This window comes from Sturnus vulgaris, chromosome 4 (assembly GCF_052056855.1).
Source record: "Sturnus vulgaris isolate bStuVul1 chromosome 4, bStuVul1.hap1, whole genome shotgun sequence".
Lineage (NCBI taxonomy): Eukaryota > Metazoa > Chordata > Aves > Passeriformes > Sturnidae > Sturnus > Sturnus vulgaris.
The window spans coordinates 38,812,952-38,833,638 of NC_142246.1; the positions used below are offsets into that span (position 1 = coordinate 38,812,952).

General features: G+C 38.8%; 1 protein-coding gene across 1 annotated transcript in view; it reads right to left on the reverse strand.

The window, feature by feature from the left end:
* The window catches only part of KLHL2 (kelch like family member 2), a 53,671-nt gene extending 33,586 nt beyond the window's left edge, over nt 1-20,085 (reverse strand). Inside the window, exons 1-4 of the mRNA XM_014878553.2 lie at nt 19,909-20,085; nt 16,825-16,950; nt 12,540-12,646; nt 7,946-8,067 (exon numbers count right to left, since the gene is read on the reverse strand). Coding sequence (XP_014734039.1) covers nt 7,946-8,067; nt 12,540-12,646; nt 16,825-16,950; nt 19,909-19,931 — 378 coding nt within the window. The 5' untranslated portion in view covers nt 19,932-20,085. The remainder of the gene's footprint in view (nt 1-7,945; nt 8,068-12,539; nt 12,647-16,824; nt 16,951-19,908) is intronic.
* Between the last annotated feature and the right edge of the window lie 602 nt (nt 20,086-20,687).

The following is a 20,687-nucleotide window of genomic DNA, read 5'->3' on the forward strand; positions in this document are numbered from 1 at the left end:
CCATGTACTGCAGGAAAGACTTTGGAAGCTAAACCAAGATGGAATGACTGTCTAGCCACTGTGGAGATGCAAGAGGAAATCTGTACAAAGAACCAGTGGGGATGGGGGGGACAGGCATAATGACAACCCACTGCTTAAAACATACCTCAAAATTCCATTCAATTAATAAATAATATAGCGATGAGTTTTAAATGCTTTCCTCAGGAAACTGTGGTTAGTAAATAGATGAAAATGCAAGTAAATAAAAGGCCTTTATCAACAACCACTCAGCAAACTTCAGAAATGCTAACCTGATTAGCCTGTGGTACAGCATTAACAGTTTTCTAAAGTTACTTGCATCTACTAGAATGCTGTGACTGCTTCTAGCAAGAAAAACTGCTATCATGACCCATGCTGTCATCACCAAACTGCACTGTCTAGAACATCACCATCTATTTGAAAACAATTCAGTGATTGCTGCTAATTTAGAATAAACTCTTCTTTAGGAGCCCCGCATTTCAACAGAGTGCACAACTGAGGACATACCGGACCCATATTAAGTATCTGTTGGTTTCTTGGTGACATGCAAGGTGTTAATCATGACCACTAGGGATGTAATTGCCTAGATCCAGCCTGCCAGCACCCACTCTTCTCAAGATATACTTCTATTTAAGCTGTTTCACTTTCCCTGATCACCAAAAGTTTTTTAAAGAAGAGGTGGCTAGAGGCACATCTGTCAATGCATCAAGATCAGACTTATTCCTTCCCTCCCTTTTAGCTTTCTAAGTGTGGCATTTTTTTCCACACATCTCTTCCTTAGCTTCTCTGGAGGAGAACAGCCAATTCCCATAGAAGCAATTTCAGCACTACCTTCTCTCAAACCAGTTTCATATATAAAATATGTATTTTATATTTGAAACAGAACCTACTGCATTATGAGATTCAGTGAAAGCTTCACAAGATTCAGTTCAGTTGAATAAATATTTCTTTTATCTCTTCCACCCACTTACACAGCAGCAAGCATACTTTCAGGACACAGAATGCATGTCTCAGTTCAAGTACTGAATTCAACAACCTCCTCTCACAATGCCCAATCAGACATTTGTAAAGAACCTCTGTAAAGTCAGCCTTGGATTCTAAAAAGGAAAAATCTACCCCAGTTAACAAGAAAACTCCCTATATTCATAAAGAAAATATACTGCTTTGGATATACCTCTTTGAAAGGGAGGGACATCTTTTTGATCCAATAAGGGAAAAGAGAAGTTCTGTAGGGTTCAAAGGTATACTTCATTGGCAGGCCTCACAAACTCTTGAGAAACATTCCAAGTTAGATATCTACAATGAAACCAGTTCCAAAACACATGCTTTATGCTCTTCACACATCACAGTGTTGCTAACTCATATAAAGATGCTCAATTTGGTCACCTGTTCATATACACAAAACAATTGTTTTCAAGGATAAAGTTTGACAAGTATCACAATATTCCTAGGAGTATTTTGACTCTCAGCTCAGATACAAAGATAATATGGCTCTGAATATTACTGGAATACAAACTTTGTTAATTTGATCACGTATGTGCTCAAAGACTGTAGCAAATATTAAATAAAGACAACAGTCTTATAAACTGGCTTATATTAAGTCATTCTGTATTTTCTTCAAGCTAAAAGCACACACAGCTAGCTGCTGTTGTTTAATTGATGTGCAATGGTAAGTTGTTAAAATGGATATTCCCTCATGATCCTGAACTCTCTTTTTAATTAAACTCTTGCAAACTGGTGTACCTGACCCTTAGTAGAAAGGGTACTGAAGGAGAAAATCTGACACCATCATGAGACAAAGGTGTGAGGAAAAAAAATAACTCCATTATCAAATCTGACATTCTGGTAATACAAGTTTCAGAACAAACTGGTAGCCTCTAAACAGGTTATTTCATATCCTACCCACATAAAACTGCACAGGGTTCATGATAAACACACCAATTCTAAGTATAATAGAACAATTTATTCTGCATATTTTTATCTGAGTTTACTCTAGTACTTAGCAGAAGAGCAAATAAGGAATGCTTCATGCTGCACAGAATTTTATTTTTGCCCTTAGTTTAAATTAGTATTCAGTGAAGATTACGCATGGTAAATGCAGACCCTATGTTTGCATGGACTTCATCTTACTGATCATACATAGTTCTACTACATTTTCTTGAAATTAATATCTACTCCTTGATGGTTTGTTGGGGGTTTTTGTCCTCTTCAACATATAAAAGTCTGGACTGTTCATTATTTTGCATTCTATGTTGTGTAATGCTCTATTCTATGTTTTTCTTTCAGTTTTAACATGACTTGTACATATCTTGCTTCTCTCCTGCCCTTCCACCCTAAACCAGGTATCATTTTACAAGGTTTTCAGCGGGCTATTTTTTCTGTTATTGGTGAATTTTTAAATATAATTAAACATCTCCCAAAATGAAAATCATTAATTTCTTCTTTTTTTTTTTTTTATTAAAACCAATTTTAACATGTGGTTGTACTCTGGAAACAGACTTGCAAATTAGCATCTCTTCCTAACAGAAAATTCCTGGTGTGACCCTGAAGTCTTGCCCACTAAACTTACTGAAAGACACTCTACTATTATTAAATCAGAAAATGACTTCCACTTGCTGCAGTTTTGGTTCATTAGAAGTATTATGCTAATAATCATAAATGTTTAAAACAACAAATCCCTCAAAATGGCTTTTATCAAAATGAAGAGGTGCCACAATGTCTTTCTCCCGCGCTATGATGACTACTTTCATGTTCTCATTCTTACTCTCTCTACCAGCACAAACATATAGTGACTACTAGAATCAATGTCTTGTTACCAGAAAATCGATGACATAAAGAATCAAACAATGTATTTTTTTATTTACAAGATTAATAGTTTCATTCTTGTCTGCAGTAACAAGGCCTTAATAGACCAATTTGGCCATTGCATGTTAGATATGTAGATAAAGGTAAAATGGAAAAAGTCTAGAAAAGCAAGAAGACTGGTAAAAGATTTAGAAACTTCTGTCTCCAAAGAACATTCTATGATGTTTAGCCTAAAGAAAAAAATTATAGTACATGAATAAGAACAGTCATTCAATACATGAGATTATTGCGGCAACACAGCAACAGGTTGCTTTACAAGATGACAGAAGGAAGTACCATCAATTAGTCTAATATAGACCAGGAACATTTAAGTCAGATACTACCAACCTTTTGAACAAGAAAAACTATTAAAGTAAATGGAATAAATCACCTAAGGATTATTATCCAGTTTCCATTGTTAGATTAAATATGTTCTGCCAAGTCTAGATAGATTCAGTCACTGTTTCACTTTAGAGAGCTCAGTAGCAATTATCTTTTACGCTATTCCCTGTAACGTCACATTCCTTCTTCTGTGTGCTCCTTTTAACATACCCTCAGTCCAACTTATGGCATGACCCAATGCTTGTGGGTCATGTCACAAATACAATTCAGAAGCTGACCATCTTAAAAAGCACACATCTGTTTTCTTAGGCTGTGGGACTTCTCTGGGTTTTGATGTGAAGTACAGGCTCATTTTCAACCTTGAGGGTTTTCAGGATCCAACAACTCTGCAACATTGATCAGGTAGAGGTGATGAGATGCAGCATGAATAGTCAAAGCCTGTACTACCAAACATGGTATTGTAGAATGTCTACGTTAGTAAATAGCTGGGACAATATTAGGAACTTCTTTTTTGAGGATTTCTCGGGGAAATCAGCTGCTTTTTCGGACCTTGTTTTGACAGCACCTTAAATCAAATGCGCTGTCAACTCATGCCCACACCCTATGACACCATACAAATAGAAGCATCTATGTTGCATTTTTTATGGCAATTTGCATGAACTGTAACAGTTAGAAAGAAAAATGCATACATATCACTGTTCATAATAAATTTATTACTATGCAAACGTTGTTCTTGAATAATTTCAGAAAATGAGCAGAAAAATTATACTTCTTGAAAATGACCCTATTCAGGATTCTGGACTTCATGATTGTCCAAACATCCTTTAAAGGAAAAAACATGCTAGAACAGAGTTATAAATTTGTAAAAATACATTTTTTTTGTGATTTTCTCTTCTACTATCTCTCATGCACTCATCTTGTTCAAAAGCAAGACAGCAGTAGCAGCAAAGTGAAGCTACATGTAATGTTTGCCCCAGGCTGCAGGGAAACATCTACTCCCAACACTAGTGCATGTTCCCTCAATACACTTCAATACACTTACTCCAAGTATTGGGTGAAAACAACTGACAGGGCTGAGATCCAAGTTAAGAATAACTGAAAAGTCCCCCAAAAACCCATGTGGGGTGGAAGTGGAGATACAGTGTTATGCTGTCAGATGTTTTTTTGAGTTCAGTGATCTGCTTTATAAAACAGTCCAGCAAATAGTTGTATCAGCACAACAGATACCTGTAGGAACAGAGACCTGTAGCAGGGAATCAGAAAGGAACCCAATCACCTAACTTGTGTTTATTCAAATCACATTCCACTCAGCCTGTATCAGACTGACCTCTAAAGCCTATAACAAATCCACAGCCTTCCAACAACTGCAGGAAATTCTCCCCCAATATATTTGTGCTCAGGAGAGGCCCGAGGTGTACAGCTGACTAAAAAGGGGCTGCAATGCATACGCATAGTGTGGGAGAGTTACTCACGCATGAGCTTCTTATAGTAACCAACTCTCCCACATTGTGCACTGCATGTAGTTAATACCTATATGAATATCAAAAAAATTTGATATGCAAGAAAGTTGATTTGCCTTCTGAAAACATTAACTTAAGAAGGATCTTTCCTTCTTAAAATATGAAGAATGAGATATTGCACTAAGTCTGACATCTCATTTAATTCCTAAAAAAAAAAAAAAAAAAAAAAAAGGAAAAGCAAAGAGTTAAGAATGCAGAAAAATGTGACTTGATATGTAAATACAGCAAAAACACTGGTATGGCATCATGCAAAGTGAGTACCACTAGAGATAAATTATAAAATAACTTGTTCTAAATGAAGGACAAACACTAAAGCTATGTACACATTTATATACCAGCTGTCTTATTGTTGCAGGCTGGGGGGATCCTATTGAACCAAGAAATGAAGAAAACAAGTGTTCTTTTGTATTTAACTAATGTAGTGATAACATCCAGTGATGAGGGCCTCCCATGTTGCCAGTTTAGGGGCTAAATGAATGTAGTTTTCTCCTCAATCACTGACTTATATCTGATTTTTCTACCTCCACACCTGCCCTAAAACATATATAAGTAAGAAGAGGACAGTGGGGAGAAAAAAATGGACAGCTCTCACTAAGAAGCTGCAAAGGCACAGTCAGGAAGCACTCTCCTGTCCACATCTAGATCAAGCAAGATTCTAAGGAAAGAAGTTCAGAGTTAACCTGCCCCTTGAGAAAGACCAATGAGCTGGGCTACGATTATGCATTCCTTTATAATTAGTTTTCATAAATATACAATGCAGTTATTTTAATACCAAGAACTACTTGGCAATTCTACATTACTTAAACATGAAGCTTGCGCATTCTCTTCAAACACTGTATCACATATTAAAAATTAATTCAATACCTATTCTTACTATGTATAACCTGAAGAGACGGAATAGTACACTTGAAATCCCAAAAAGGGTACCAGAATAAGAATCATAAGCAGCTACTTAAAAGCTGATGCTCCAGTTCAACACATTAATCCAAATATAAAATGGCATCTTAGGTTTTCAAGCTTCTGCATTCCTACAAGATAAATTCCTAACCACTACCAAAATTTTACAATATCTTCTAGGTCACATAGACAAGAAATGGAGAGCTAAAATTAATCTCAATAGCATGCAAATGCTTATGGAGAGACCACATTTTTAACTAAAGCCTGAAAATCTGCACTAGGTTTCTAAGTTTCCAGAAAGTCGCAGAAACAATTTTCCCATCTTGGCTTTCAAAGCTTAAGAAAAAGAATTTGCATCAGCATAGTTATTTTTATCCATAGTGTTTATTTCTGTTGTAATGCAAATAAACTCTACATATCTAGTATTAATAATGCAAAAAGGATGAAAGTGACAAAGTAAGAAGAAGTTTACATTCAATACAACTATAAGTTTACACTCAATACAATCATATTACAAGTATATTCACCATCAACAGTGAAGTGCAACTATATTGGAAAAAAATCAAAACCCAACTTAGAAGCCTGACTTTCTTCTCACTGCTCATGTAACCACAAACCTGTAATCCAAGCCACATTATTTATACTAACATCCCCAGCATCATCAGATATCTATCTTCAGACATATACCCTGGAGCCATGAAAATTAAAGCCCTATCAGACTCATGAGTGTTAAACCTGTGGATTTCGGGCCTTCAACGACTCATGTATGAGGAAAAAATTTAAGCTTTTCCTCCCCATTAACATGGAAGAGTCAGAATTGCCAAGAATAGGTGATAATGCCTCCTCCTAGGCAGCACCTACAGCCAAAATACAGTAGGACTGCCTGTTAAGTTCATTCCAATGTTATGGATTGAATGTACAAGATTAGGGTTGTTAAGCTCTGTCAGCAAGACAGAATATCCTACATTACGGATGGAAAGCCAGAATGAGCAAGCAGCAATAGGTCTGTTAGGGAATCTCTGACAGCTCCGGATTTGCTCAAGGTCTTCCACAGCAATACAGAGGTTTGGGCAACCACCAGATTGGTAAAATACAACGGAATTTCAGTCATTTTTTTTTCACTATGTACATTCATCATCAGACCAGAACAATTCCTTAAAAAGGAAGATTCTTGAGTATGAAGTCGTTAAGAAAGACAATAAATTATTCTTGCAGAATGACTTATGACATGACCTAGGATATGGAAGTTTTTGTAGCAGGATATTTTGTTTCAAGATGGCAGCATGTCTCATTTCAGGCAGCATTCAATCAAGCATGGCTAAAACAAGCAGCATCCCCATCGGATTCAGCAGCCAATAAAATGCTATAAATTTCAGCCTTATGTCCAGTAAAAGCAATTAATTTCAGAATACATAGTTGCAGCAGAAGTTTTCAATGTCAAATACAGTAACATGGTTTTGCACCCTGCTAAAGCAGCGAAATAACTGCTAATAACCAGTTATTTGGCATTTGGCAAGAGTACAAAGAAGAGCATAGGAGTATGAAGAAAAACATGAGAATTAAATGCATCACCCCTGATGCAACTAGTTTTAAACTTATCAAACCTCTAGGACAAATCTCAAAAGATACTGGAAGGAAAATCTACTCTGTCTATCTTAAGTCCATCTGCATTTAGAAAATATTAAATGCAAGTGGCTATGTTTTCTAAGCTTGTGTTTGTTTTATTCTAATTGAAGCTTCATCTTAAGGCACAGCCAATTGGAAAAACTTATTAGCTCTGTGTGGGATGGACAAAACCTTTACGATAGATATGGATTGATTTAATTAAAAAAAAAGCAGTAAAGCAGTAGCTAAAAATTTCTGCACAGTTGGTCACTGGCAAGTTACAGAGATTGAACAGGAAAAAGTACTTTGTTGTGCAGGCTAACAGGGAAAAAATAAATAGGACAGCTTAATTGGACAACATGGTTTCACATTTAGGAATAAATCTACGTTGCATATATAAATTTCACTTAAATATTAGAGAAGGGGTGGTAGAGGTGGCTGACAGCATTAATTTTTGGCAGAGTACACCACCTATTTTATTGCGTTACATAAAGTTTGGTTGCAAAGCCCACTAAAGTCAACTAACTCTTCATTTACTTGAATTGTCTTTGAATTTGACCCAGAATTTGAGCAGCATGACTACTTGCTTTGTAAGCACAAGGTCTGAAATGTTCCAGTTTACAGATGAGATTTCCCATGTCAAAGCTGAACCACAATGACAAAATAAATGACTCTGCACATTGCATCTCATTTGTTGCAGAAAATATTCTCACTCTTACCTGCACATTTTCTTCTGTAACTTGAATTTCAGCAGTGTAAATATAATCAATAAGCATCCTTAGAGTCCAGCCATCAACTTCCTTTATTCGTACTTTTTTTGCTCGGCTTTCACTCATCTCACCTACAAACACAGTTTATTAGTCAAGTAAATAAGATGGAAATACAGCATAAATGTAGAAGTTTAATAGCAGCAGCAATCTTGTGTATGAATAGTTGTGATAGTAGAAAAACTTCAATACTAATAATTTAATTTCTTTCTTTCCTTCCTTCCTCCAGTGAGGAAAGAAGATTTTTTTGTTACCATCATGCAAATGCTACCTGGGTTAATACTTCTAGTGCAGGTACAGTAGCAGGAAAATATTGCTATCAGACTTAAATAAGACACTTCAAATGCATACAAAAACATTTTGCTGGGAAAGCAAGATATTAAAATACTCTAGTTTATTAACTTCTTAATTGTAAGACCATATCACAGTCTGGAATAAATTTATTTAAGTAAGAAAAGTTATATCTCCACAGAAGAATTAACATACATATTTCTTTGCTTGCCTACTTATTATTCCCTAAGTGATTTCACCTCTTTTACAGATCCAATTTAACAGCTCAAACTCAAGCTAAGACAAAATGGTAAGCAAGGGAAAACTTGTTGGATCTCATTTTGTGGAGGCTGACATGTTGGCCATATGCCACAACCAATCTTCATAGAAAGGCCTGCAAAATAATTTCCACCTTCCAAAGCATGATGTTTCTCAAAGTGCAGTATTTTCTTTATGGGTGAAATAATTTTCCAAATGTATATTTTGAAGTAATGACTAAAACCTTCTTCATGACTTCCAGACCAGGTCATTTCAGACCTTTAAAACCTCTTGCACTGACTTTTACTGAGGAACAAAACATGAACTACAAAAGTTGAGTTGGAAGATATATAAAATTTTAATTTGGATGAGTATATCCTAATCTCTGAGTACATTATTTTCTTAATCTTCTATGTTGGACATAATTTCTTTTCCTAGAGATAAGGGTATTGGTGATATAATAAATTTAATGTATACAACAAGAAAAGCAGACAGGATGGAGAAGTGAACAAGAACATGCTAGCCATTGCTGATATTTTCTTATGAAGTCATACATATTTTCATTGCTTGTTACCCTCTGATCTCCAGGGTTAGTGTCAAACAATGCATTTTACCCAGTGCTTTCAGAAAAGGGATCATCACTGAGAAATCTGTTACCACTATTCATGGCACCATACCTTTTTTTGAGCTGAAGGGTAAAGAATGGCACTGCAAATCAACCCTTTAAGTGGCAGGTGGTTCAAAAGACCATCTACCCACATAAAAACCAGCAAAATCCAGGCCCCACAGAACTTTATCCTTTCACTTGTGATTCTGAAACATTCCCCTACACCTTTGAATGATGACTGGAGCACCTTCCCTGCAGGGCCCTGTATTTCAAGTTTCTACTTCTAGATTGACACAGATTAAACCTATTGATCTTCAGAGCATGTAAGCTGCAACTTATTTATTATGCAAGCTGCTGTGGAGGTGGTCCTTTGGGAAAATTGTGTGTGTGGGAGAGCAGATTTTGATATTCTGCAAGCACATTAGATTTGTTTTCGGATTTTGTGTCAAGGCTTTTAGAATCATAGATAGGCACCTTCTCTGTTTAAAAATCAGGCCCCGAATATAAAAAAAAACTTAAACAAGAAAAAAAACCAACAACAAAAAAAACACCCCACACCCAAACAACAATAACAAAACACCCAACAAAATTAACCCATAAAATACCTGCTTCCAACTTTCACATGAACCAGACGTGCAATCTTACTACAATTCTAGATCAACCCATATCTGTTTGATAGAGGAAACCAGAGATGCTTTCAGCAGGCAGTGGCAGTCTAGAATTCAACCTGCTGAAGAACTCAGTTTATGACTGAGAAGCAGCACCATCATGTCTCCACAGAGTTCTTAATGACAGGAAAGGATATTGTGAACAGAAAGAAAGCACTGAACTGATCCAACCTCCCAAGCAGCAGCAAAGCACCAGTTGAGTTGAAGATACTAAAGGGGCTACCTGAAAAGCTTACATGGATCCTCACAAAATAATGCACAGACGGCTTTTTTCTTCTTTTGTAATCCAAGAGAATGGAAGTGAAGAGAGCAGGTAAATCCCTAAGGGTAACTGCCATAGCAGAAAAGTAAATTAAACTCAGGTCACCCTTGTCTGAAGTCACGATCTACAGCCACTGAAGAGTCCCTTCTCCAATGTTTTATAATCAATTCCTCTAAACATTTAAGTAGATTTAAATCATATTTCTAAATCATTCCGCTGTATAAGAAGAAAGAAATATTCCTAATAACATAGATTAAATAGCAGGGACTTTGTTCTCTCCTCTCCTCATTGGATTACTAACTTACTTATTAACTTACTATATTTTTTAACTTTAAAAGACAGTAACTTTTTCTTTCCTGATAATTATTAGGCTACCATTACATGTATAAATGGAAAAAAAAAAAGCAGAGTTTGAACCCAGTTAATACTATATCCCAGCCTGCACTGCAGTAATATTTAATGACTCAGAGAATGATGGAATCAACCTGAATACACGTGTCTAAATATAAGCTTCTAATTTCTAATCAAGAAGCAACACTAAAGCATAAGAGTGCAATTTTTTTACTGTCTTTTCAGTCTGTGTTTTATTCTGTATGGAGGAAGACACTTTGGTTGTGCCTGGTTAGGAGATCAAATTTGCTTATTTGAACTTGTGGATTACTGGATGAGAATAAAAATCCACCAAAGAAGTATGGATTTCAGGAATCATGGAGAGAACAATCACAATTAACTTTAGGATTTTTTGTGTGGGGCATGGCTGAAATGCACCAATACCACAGCTGGGCCATGCTGTAAGCAACCTATAAGCCTAGCATAAAATCTGTTATTAACTCTTAAAGCCACAGCTGAATTCTATTAAAGCTCCTACCTATTTGGCTCACCAACTACACAAACCTTGCCACAGATCTATTAGTTAAACACTTCACACCCATTACTCAAGTGAGCATTCCCACCTCCTGCACCACTGGGCTAAAGGACCCCAATATTTAAAGACATAAAGCAAGAAAAAATTTAAAAGGGACTGAAGCAAGGGAAGAGAAGATTTCAGTAATTCTACCTGGAGAGCAGCTACAGATGCTGCTGCACTGGCACTCTGAATGGGTAATAAACTTCTTCACAGAAAGGGCAGTCAGGGCAAGCAGAAATGTCTTAATCACAGAAAACATAATAAAAAGCTATACTCTGAGTAAAGAGTATTTTCAATGTGATAGTCAACAACAGTTAATCTTCAATACAGAACTAACATAAGAGGCTTGCATTTCTCTGCTACTAAGGTGATAAAAAGGAACTGTAGAAGCAGCTTTTTCAATTCTAATTTTATAGACAGCAGGAAAAATTAAGAAGGAATTTATCAGTCACCCAGAATGTTTGTCTCAACCACAAATGCAAACTTAAAGAACTGCTTGAGGAAGAGATATTTAATTCTACAAGCAACTTTAAAATATTGTTGTAGAAGCTACTTCACTTCTGGCCTTGAATATGTCAAAATATTTGCCTATAAAATCAAGAATGATCAGCTGTTTTCCCAGAACACAACCGTTCAATTTCAAATTTCATCCATCTTGTTGCATACAATTAAAATTATTAAAACACCAATCTATTTGTAAATGGGCAGGCCAAGAGTCACATTTCTACCTCCATCTGAGCTGGTGATCAGAAGCAATGGATTACAGAGAAATCTTTTAATTTCAGACAGTTGACATTAACTACAAAGCTTGCATAAGACTTGAAGAGGAACAGAGAAAACATCAGAAGTTAATTTTAACATGTATTTAGTAGCATTTTTACTTTGGCACTGAATTTCACATTATTTCAATAAGATTTATAACCATGATGAAATTAAACCCACAGCACAGGAATTTCAGCTGGAGGCTCCTATGAACCTGAACCTATCTTAGCCTTGCAAGCCCTCTGCATTTCTGCTCTAGCTGTAAAGTAGTAACTTGGACAGCATGGAGTGAGCAGAAGTAGAATCAAGCCTGTATAGAAGAGTAGTGGCAATGATGCAAAGTACATATGTCATGAAGAATTACCCTAAAAAACTGAAACATGCACTCCAGCTATAGGCTGCCAAAGCCACAGAAAGCTTTCATATCTACTAGCAGCCCAGAGCACTCATGGGCTGAAGAATGTAGCAGCAGTAGCTGCTATAGGACATAATTTACTCCAAAATTCACATGGAAGTTATTGTAACCTTCTTTTGGACAAGTGAGATTACTAGAGGCTTAAAGCGTATAACAGCTTGGCTATTGCTGGCTTACTTAACATCTAATTTGTTTTTCAGTTAAGGAGACTTTTTTAAGCATTCATCATGCTAACAAAGCCTAAGTTGACAGTATGCACTTAGACTGCAAAAAAAAGTCATTAAGAATCCAAAATGCTCTAAATCAAATTAGATCCTAAAAAGCAAAAGCAATGCAATTTTATTCTTTATACAGTTAGACTGGATTACAATATAGTAAGTATTGAAATATTTGGTACCTGTAAACATGGCATGGAAGTAGGGGCTGCAGGCGGCTAACACAACTCTATGCGCTGCAATTTCCATGTCTTCAGCTACAATCGTCACATCACACAGCAAGTTTTGACTATTTAGAAATATCAGAGAAGGCAATTTCACATAAGTGAACTACAACAGAAAAGTATATATGATATCACACACAATTTCTTTTCCCATGCCATCAAAAGAGGCAGGCAGACAATGTTGATGAAGTATTGTTTTTAAATGTGTTACACAACCACATGGCTGTTACTCAATCAGATTACGGATGGTTCTTGGGTACACAAAGCTATCTAAAAATCAAACAACTGAATTGTGATTCATTGCATAGAGTTTTCTGCATTGAATGACCATATTTTTTACCAGCCCAATTTATAAACATTCTCTCTGGAAGTCTGGGCCCCTTTGAACAACCATGATAGAAAAAAACAGAATTTAATATACACAAGCACTAAAAAAAAAAAAATTACGTAAGAAACAAGGCTTTACAGACAACAAAAATCCAAACTTCAACTGAGATGCCTCTGTGACATTATACTGGAAACTCATGCCTACTTAATTGTTCAAATCCACTACTCAATCTTCGCTATATTTACTGTTTTCCAAGTATTTTTTCATATTCAGCCCATGCACACAACAGCAATTATTTTTTCCAGCCTGAGCAGTTTAGAATTTATTATGGTTAGCTTCATATCTTGACTGACTTTGTATCTTCATTACAGCCATTTGCATCCTTGTCCTTTGTGATTGTAACATACTTCCTCCCTGCTCAGTTGCAATAAAGTAACATGTCATTTATAACTATTCCTAACACAGGTGTTTCTAACACAGTTTACAGCTATCGGCTATACCTCTTAAATCTGTACCCTGTGTACTCTTTATAATCCAATTTTCTAGACTGAAGGGGGGGGAAGGAAACACATCACAACACCACAAGGCCGCAATTTCACAGCATCTAAATAGCCCTAGTTACAGTCGCCTTTTATTTCCTGTTCATGCTAGTACTGTCCCTGTGGAGGTAGTACGGAATCCACAAAACTCAGCCACGGCAACCGAGGTAAGAGAGGAAAGTATGACTTAAAAGAACATATTCTTTAGGGATGGAGATAGAGCTGTACAACAATCCAGTGATTTCTAGTCTCAGTACTTTCAAAAACATATTTTTTTACGATTCCTGATTACATATTAAAGGTTTTTAGATAGTTTACAACTACCACACTGAGTTGTAGCAAAGACAGGTGAGCAGTTGGCATTTTGCTTGGACAGAACTAGAGCTCTCAGTCAAACTGCTCAGATATTCACCTCAGTCCAAGAGAAAATTCTGTGATCTCTCAGTTCTGCAATCATCTGGTTTTTATTGAGCCCAAACTCAAGTAAGGTGGCTTTGCAGAAGTCACACACCAAAACTTTTGGTGGCCACAATTAACCTTTGGGGCAATACTGCAATCCTAGTATAACATTATCTTTCTGATTTCAGCTCTTAATACCTACAGCAATTATGTAAATCTCCTAAGTTTAGCTTGCAATATGGTTATTATCAAATAATACGTACAATGTAAGGTAATGACTGTACCAGATGAAACACACAATTCACAGGACCTTGAAACAACCATTACATTTATTATTTAAAAAACGGAAACAGAAGCTACACATAAAAGGGCATCAGGTACCCAGCTTTATCAGACACCTCCATTGTTCCTGGTAACTGGAACAAAAAGTTTTATACTTAGTTGCACAGAAATACTAAAGATAACAATGAAGCCAGAAGCAACAGAATTACATCAATACATGACTAGGGTTAACTAATTACACTGCACGTACACAGACACAGTAACACCTCTAGTCTGGAACTGCATCAGGTGAATGAATACGCTCTGCATTACTACAGAGCTGACAAGCTAAACAAACGAGCTTGAAAACTTAATCATGTACTCTGCTGCAAGCATCTTGTGGCTTCCACAGCAACTCAGCATCTTCATTTCATGAGGGCACATCAATTTATTTTAGAAAAGGTTGTGTTCTGAAGTGGTATTGTACCAGTTTGCTTACATAGAGTGACTGAATGAACAGAATTGTGGGGGATACGCCATAATGGTAGAGAAAATGAGAAAAAGAGGTAAGAAAGTATACATTTAAGAATAACTGAGCAAGTACCAGCTTGCAGGCTATTCTTCATTGGTTCATACAAAGTTCATTACCCCCACCTTCAAAAGATGTTGATAAAGTCTTGTTTGTAAGAATGAGAATTTTAATAAATACAGGTAACATCAAATTCCATTGTGATAAAAGCAAATTACAATAAAGTGAAAAGACAGGCATCAGAGTGTAATTTTGTCATATGTCAAGAACTAATTAGCTATCCTAATGATCTTTCTACTCAGTGTTGATGTGATGGTGAGCAATGAAATGACAAAAAATACAAAGGACAAAATTGCTAAAATTTGTCAAAATTTGAAGGCACATAACTCATTAACAAGCTACTAGAGCCAGACAACTTGGCAGCAGCCAAAAATTTAACATAAACACACAGACTTAAGCATTCAAAACCAAATGTATTTAGATGCTTAAGCAAATGATTTTTTCACTAGCTATTCACTTCCTGGAAAGTATACCTCTGGCAAATACCTGTTTGTGCTACACTAATGAAAAGCACTGAGAATCACTACATTTTTAAAGTTGCTTCCAAAGGAAAAATATCATTTACTGGATTAATATTAGATCTTCATTTAGAGCAATGGAGTCTGAAACATTTTAAGATTTTCTGATTATTTCAAACAAATGAATGCAACTAGAAATGGTTATAATTTTATTTAATTACCACTTACCATCTTAATGTACTCAGCTTAAATTGTAAATATTGTTGTATCAACTACCTTATTAAATGAGAACTAGTTAAGGTTATATGGCACAGCTCCTGTTCAAACTTTAAGTATTTATGTATGCAAGGCAAAATTGCTCAAATTGCTTCTACAGCAATTTGAATTTAGGTAACCATGGAAACTAAAGTATATTCTGAAAATAATCCATGGGTTTCAAAAATGCACTCTGCTGGAAGACGGTGAATCTTTTACTTGCAACACAGCAAAATGCAGGTTTCTGACTTCTGACTATTTCTGACTTCTGAAACTATTGTTAAGATTAATTCTGGGAAACTTACTCCACGTAAACTCTTGCTCATCCTTAGGAAGTCATTGCTACTGGCTCTAGCCAGGCACTATTATGCTCCTTGAGACACAGCATCTGGTTACTGGGACGCTTGAAAAAGCCAAGGGCATAACTTAGGTGAAGCAACAAGTGTCAGTCTATCCAGCACACAGTTTTAAAGATTTACCTATATGGAACAGCAAAGGTCAAAGGCAGCGGCATATTTTAAAAAGGTATCAGTTGCTGTGTTTCTTTTTGGTGAAGCCACTCCAATTTTCCATTTTATATGGGAAATAACAAAGAACTACAGGCTTTTCACAGCCTCCAGTACTGTCTCTGCTAGAGAAGTATTTTTATTTATTTAATTTCTCCATTGTTGCTGTAAGTTATAGCACTAAATTACTATCAGTGATAGCTATGAGTCCTGATTTCCACAGCTCAGTTGTGAGCTCTAATTACCAGCTGTCACAGTTTTCAACATCACTTCACCTACTCATATGTAAAATACAAATCAATATGGATGCTAAGAACACCATTAGCACCAACCTCCCAGTTTCACTGAAACTGATGGTATTATCCCTAAAAGTCTTATGAAACTTTATTGAGAAAAGTTACTTTCAACATTTTATTTGGGAATTCATCAATTTCTCTCGGGGGACAAGCAAATGATAACTAAGAAATTGTACAGTCAGTTGGTTTATACTGTGACCTATGCCTCCAGACTAAAAAATTTTAACATTTTTCTGGTTCACAGCCTATCATGAAAATCAACAACAGGCACACAAAGAGCCTAAGGCTCAACCAGAGTTATTTTTCATCTATCCAGGATACGTACAAGAGTGGATCAGTAGCTGTAACTCCTTAAGTACAACTGGTACATATTTTTCAAGTCTCATAAAACTAGTTTTGACTAACTTATGAGGCACAAAAACACACTGCATACATTACAGCTATCCTCACATGGCTATCATTCAGCTATCACTTCACAGTATATTTAATCCTTCTCAGTTATACTTCTGAAATTGCATGTTCTTAATAAACAAACTATTATTATTAACTTAACAAATGCAAATGAAAGTAAAAACTATGAACTCCAGGCAGGTGTATACAGTGAAGTAATACCTTCTTAATTCATTCATAACTTTAAAAGCTTTCTTCATGTGCCATGGATTTACTGTAATAGGACAGTGAATTTCAGTGTTATCATCTTTCAGATCCAAGGGCTTCTGATGGCAAAGTTTGGTACATCTGGAAAGAAAGAGGAAAAAATAAAGTTAATACTTCTGTCTAATCTCCAGTGCTCTCACTTCTTATTTCGTTCACCTTCATCTTGGGGAGAAGAAGATTTGCCCTTGAAACTTCTTTACTCCAAGCAATTTTGGTTTCCCTATTACCAAAGGTGTAGAGGAATAGGTAGAATTCCTGTGGAAGTAGTAAGCTGGTGACTAATGCTAGTTACATTGACAGAGGCTAACAATAACCTCCACTACAGAAAACATGAAGACGCTTTGTGAATATTGTTTTATTTAGTGGAGAAATATTCTAGAACATTTCCAATAAGCTCCAAAGCGAGGGCAGAATTAGAGTTTTGGGAACTTTTCACCTAGTGCTCATACAGATCAATGGCAGAATGCAGCAACCGTCACCCCAGTCTCTTAATGCCTTTACTCTCTGTCAGGTAAGAGCTCCTCTCTGCACTTCTACCAGACCTTAGTTACTGTTTCACACAGCTCCTAGTTCTGCTCTGACAGGAAGGAGTGTACAGTGACTACTGTAATTATCCAGGCTTTCCCTAGCTGCAGCATAAGACACAAGTGACAGAAAAATTGTCTAGTTTTGTAGATTCACTCAATGTTTTGAAAACCATAACGTACATAAGTGACCAGCCTCTAATTTTTCTCACTCTCAAAACCCCACTCCAAATAGCAAGAGAAGAACTAGGCAGTGTGAAAAATCATTACTTCTAGCTATAATTAATTCTTTCAGTAGGACATACCCAAGTTCTACAGACACTAACTTCTGTAAAAAATTATCATATACACTCCTCAGCCACTCAGACTGTCCAAACAGCAAGCTGATATTTCATGCCAAACCAAATCAATGAGCTTCCTGTTGACAGTCACAATGTTGTTCTTGCAAAGCAAACTGTGTTGCTATAGCACTTAGAAACTGCTTAGCATCAGTGATGCTTTATTCTACAGTATTGTAACTGTGTTCCTGAACCTCTAAGCTGGAAATAAGCGAAGGCACTGAAGTCATTTGGTGGGGCCACAAACCCTGATACATCAACAACTTGATTTCAAATGAAAATTCAACCATTAGGTAAGCACAGTCAAACTGAATATACTCCGTGACTCACATAATTGCAACCTCTCTTCTACTATACCTGAAACTTTTTAATTGGGCACGTCTAATAAAGCCTAAAAGAAAAATCCAACAATAATTTAAGACTTTAACCTAGAACTCTGAGTTCTGTGTACTACAATAGTGCAAAGCCAAGAAGATGGCTTTATTTTTCATTATCCCAAACCTCGCTACAAAATTTTGGAGCAAAGCAACACAAATTTGTATCAAGCAACAAAGGAATGTAAGAAGTCTCCATAAATCTAACCAGGTAACATTCATCCAAAGAACACTAACTACTACCAGCTTACTACAGTGTACCATGAAACTGGTATGAATTAAAAGTTTCCTGTTCAATTTTGAAAATTATACAATTCATTGCTGAGAAAGGACAAATAACAGACAGGAATTCTGTATCAATCAAAAAAAACCACAAACAAGTTATATGCTATTCAGCACATACATATGCTACTTCTTAGAGGTTAAAAAAAAAAAAAAAAAAAGACATTCTATCTAGCAAACTCCTTTAGACTAAAGGTTACTTTTCTACATTATGTGGCATATGTTGTGATCAGAATTCCAAAAAATTATAGAAAGAAATCAATAACTGCAGAAAGCATTCAAAACACCAAAGACCTATAAGGAAGAGACCCAGCTTTTAATTATACTACTGATCTATCAAGTCCAAGACAGAACACTTTCATTGCAACTTTCTACACCCCAAAGCAATGCATCAGATACTGATGTCTTATTTACTGCTGTCTGATTTATCTGCATACGTATACAGGCTATGTACACATCAAATACAGCTATGAAAGGAAAAAAGTGATCATCAAGTTGTCCATAAAGAGCTGCCAAGCAACCTGGATTAGATGGGGGAATTCACATGAAGTGCAAATTAATTTGCTGAATTAGTTTGTCACAAAGGGTGACTTTGTTTTAAGGTAATGAACCCTACAAAACCATCAGTCATATGCCTCTGTTTTGGCAAGTGCCAGTCTGCCTGAAGTACTGGCTCGCTCTTACCATTTCACCAGTTGGGTCAGAGCGCTCTGCAACTGGTTTCCTTCGGTTTGTTCTCAAGAACCTCACCCACACGTGCCTGAAATCTACCTACCGAAGGCCCAGGATGAAGTAGAACCGAACCGGAGCCTGTGAAAGGACTGAGGAGGCCAGCTGAGGTGCAGCTGGAGATGGTTGCCTGGAGTGCATTGCCTGGGCACTGGCACTAAAAAAGATGCTTAACTAAATAACCAGAAAACCGGGAGTGAGATAAGCACGACTGCTGAGTCAAACAAGGAGTAATTTGGGACCACATATGGAGGAAGCAGAAGGAGTGAGGGGGAGGAGGGAGAAAAATCCCGCCTGTCCCCACAAGCTGGAAGGCACACGGGAAGGCGGCGGGGCGGGGGTGCCGGCAGTGCTGCCCGCCCGCGGGAGCCCCCGCCCGCTCCCCCCGCCACACGGTGCCCGCGGCCGGCACCCACACCAGCACAACCGGGCATCTCCGAGCCGGGCGGCCGCGCTGCCCAGGGGAGCGCCGGCCCGCCGGGCACCGATTCCGCCACCAGGTCACCGCCACGACCCTCCCGCCGGCGCTGCCCCGCGGCCGGTTCCGAGTGTCCTCCGTGCGCAGGCACCGCTCTCCCCGGTGCCGAGGGGCCCGGCGGGGCCGGCCGGGCTGCGGAGCGCCGCGGCACCTCCGTTCGCTGCTGCGCGGCCGGGCCCGCCCCGCCGCCCCAGCCCACGGACCGCACAGCGCTGCGCTCCGCACCGCCGTCCCGGCGGGCTCCAGGCGCACGGCTGCCTCCCCGCCCGCCCCGCCGCCGCCGCCGCCGCCGCCGCCGCCGCCGCCGCACTCACACGGGCGGCAGCAGCATCTCCATCGCGGTTCCGCTCGGGCTTCCTCCGTGCAACGCGGGCGCGGCGAGCTGCCGCCAGCACCATGCCAGCTGCGCTGCCCCGCCGCTGGTGCGGGGAGCGGCTGCGCCCGCCCGGCCGAGCCCCCGCCGCCGCCGCCGGGAGCCGCCGGCGCAGCCGCTTCCGGGTGCCCGCCCGCGGGAGGGCGCGGCGGGGCCGGGCCGCTCTGCGCAGGCGCGGCGGGGCCCGGCCCGTGCGGTGTGTCCTGCGGTGGCGGCCCGGGCTGCGGGACCTGCGGTGGACAGGGGCTGCTTCGCCGGACCATTCCCCCATGGAGGTGGGACAGCCTCGGCCCTCGGACTTTAGGAAGAGGAGGCGGAGACGCCGCTGTCTTTGGTGAAAGAAGCGTGGCCTCCGAGTGGGATGAGCCAGAGTCTCGCCCCCCAAGTGCGCGTCTCCCGCTTCCCAGGAAAGTGGCGGCTCAGGGCAGGGCCAGAGAGCGACACCCGGAGCTGCTCTGGGCAGCCACACGTCCCGGAGCGCCCGGGTCAGCGTGTCCTCAGCACCACTGAGGATGGCTTGGGGCGATCGCGTGGGGACACACAGGTGCTCTGTCCCACGGGGAAGAAAAATAAATGAAAGCGGTCCTAGGTCTCTTTAGTGAGAAAATCCACCAGCACGTACACGCCATGATGTACATGGGCATGTTCTTGGCAGGCCAGCCGAGGAGCTGGCCCGACACCCGCTCATGCAGGTGGTTTCTGCTCGAGCAGGGGCCGAAG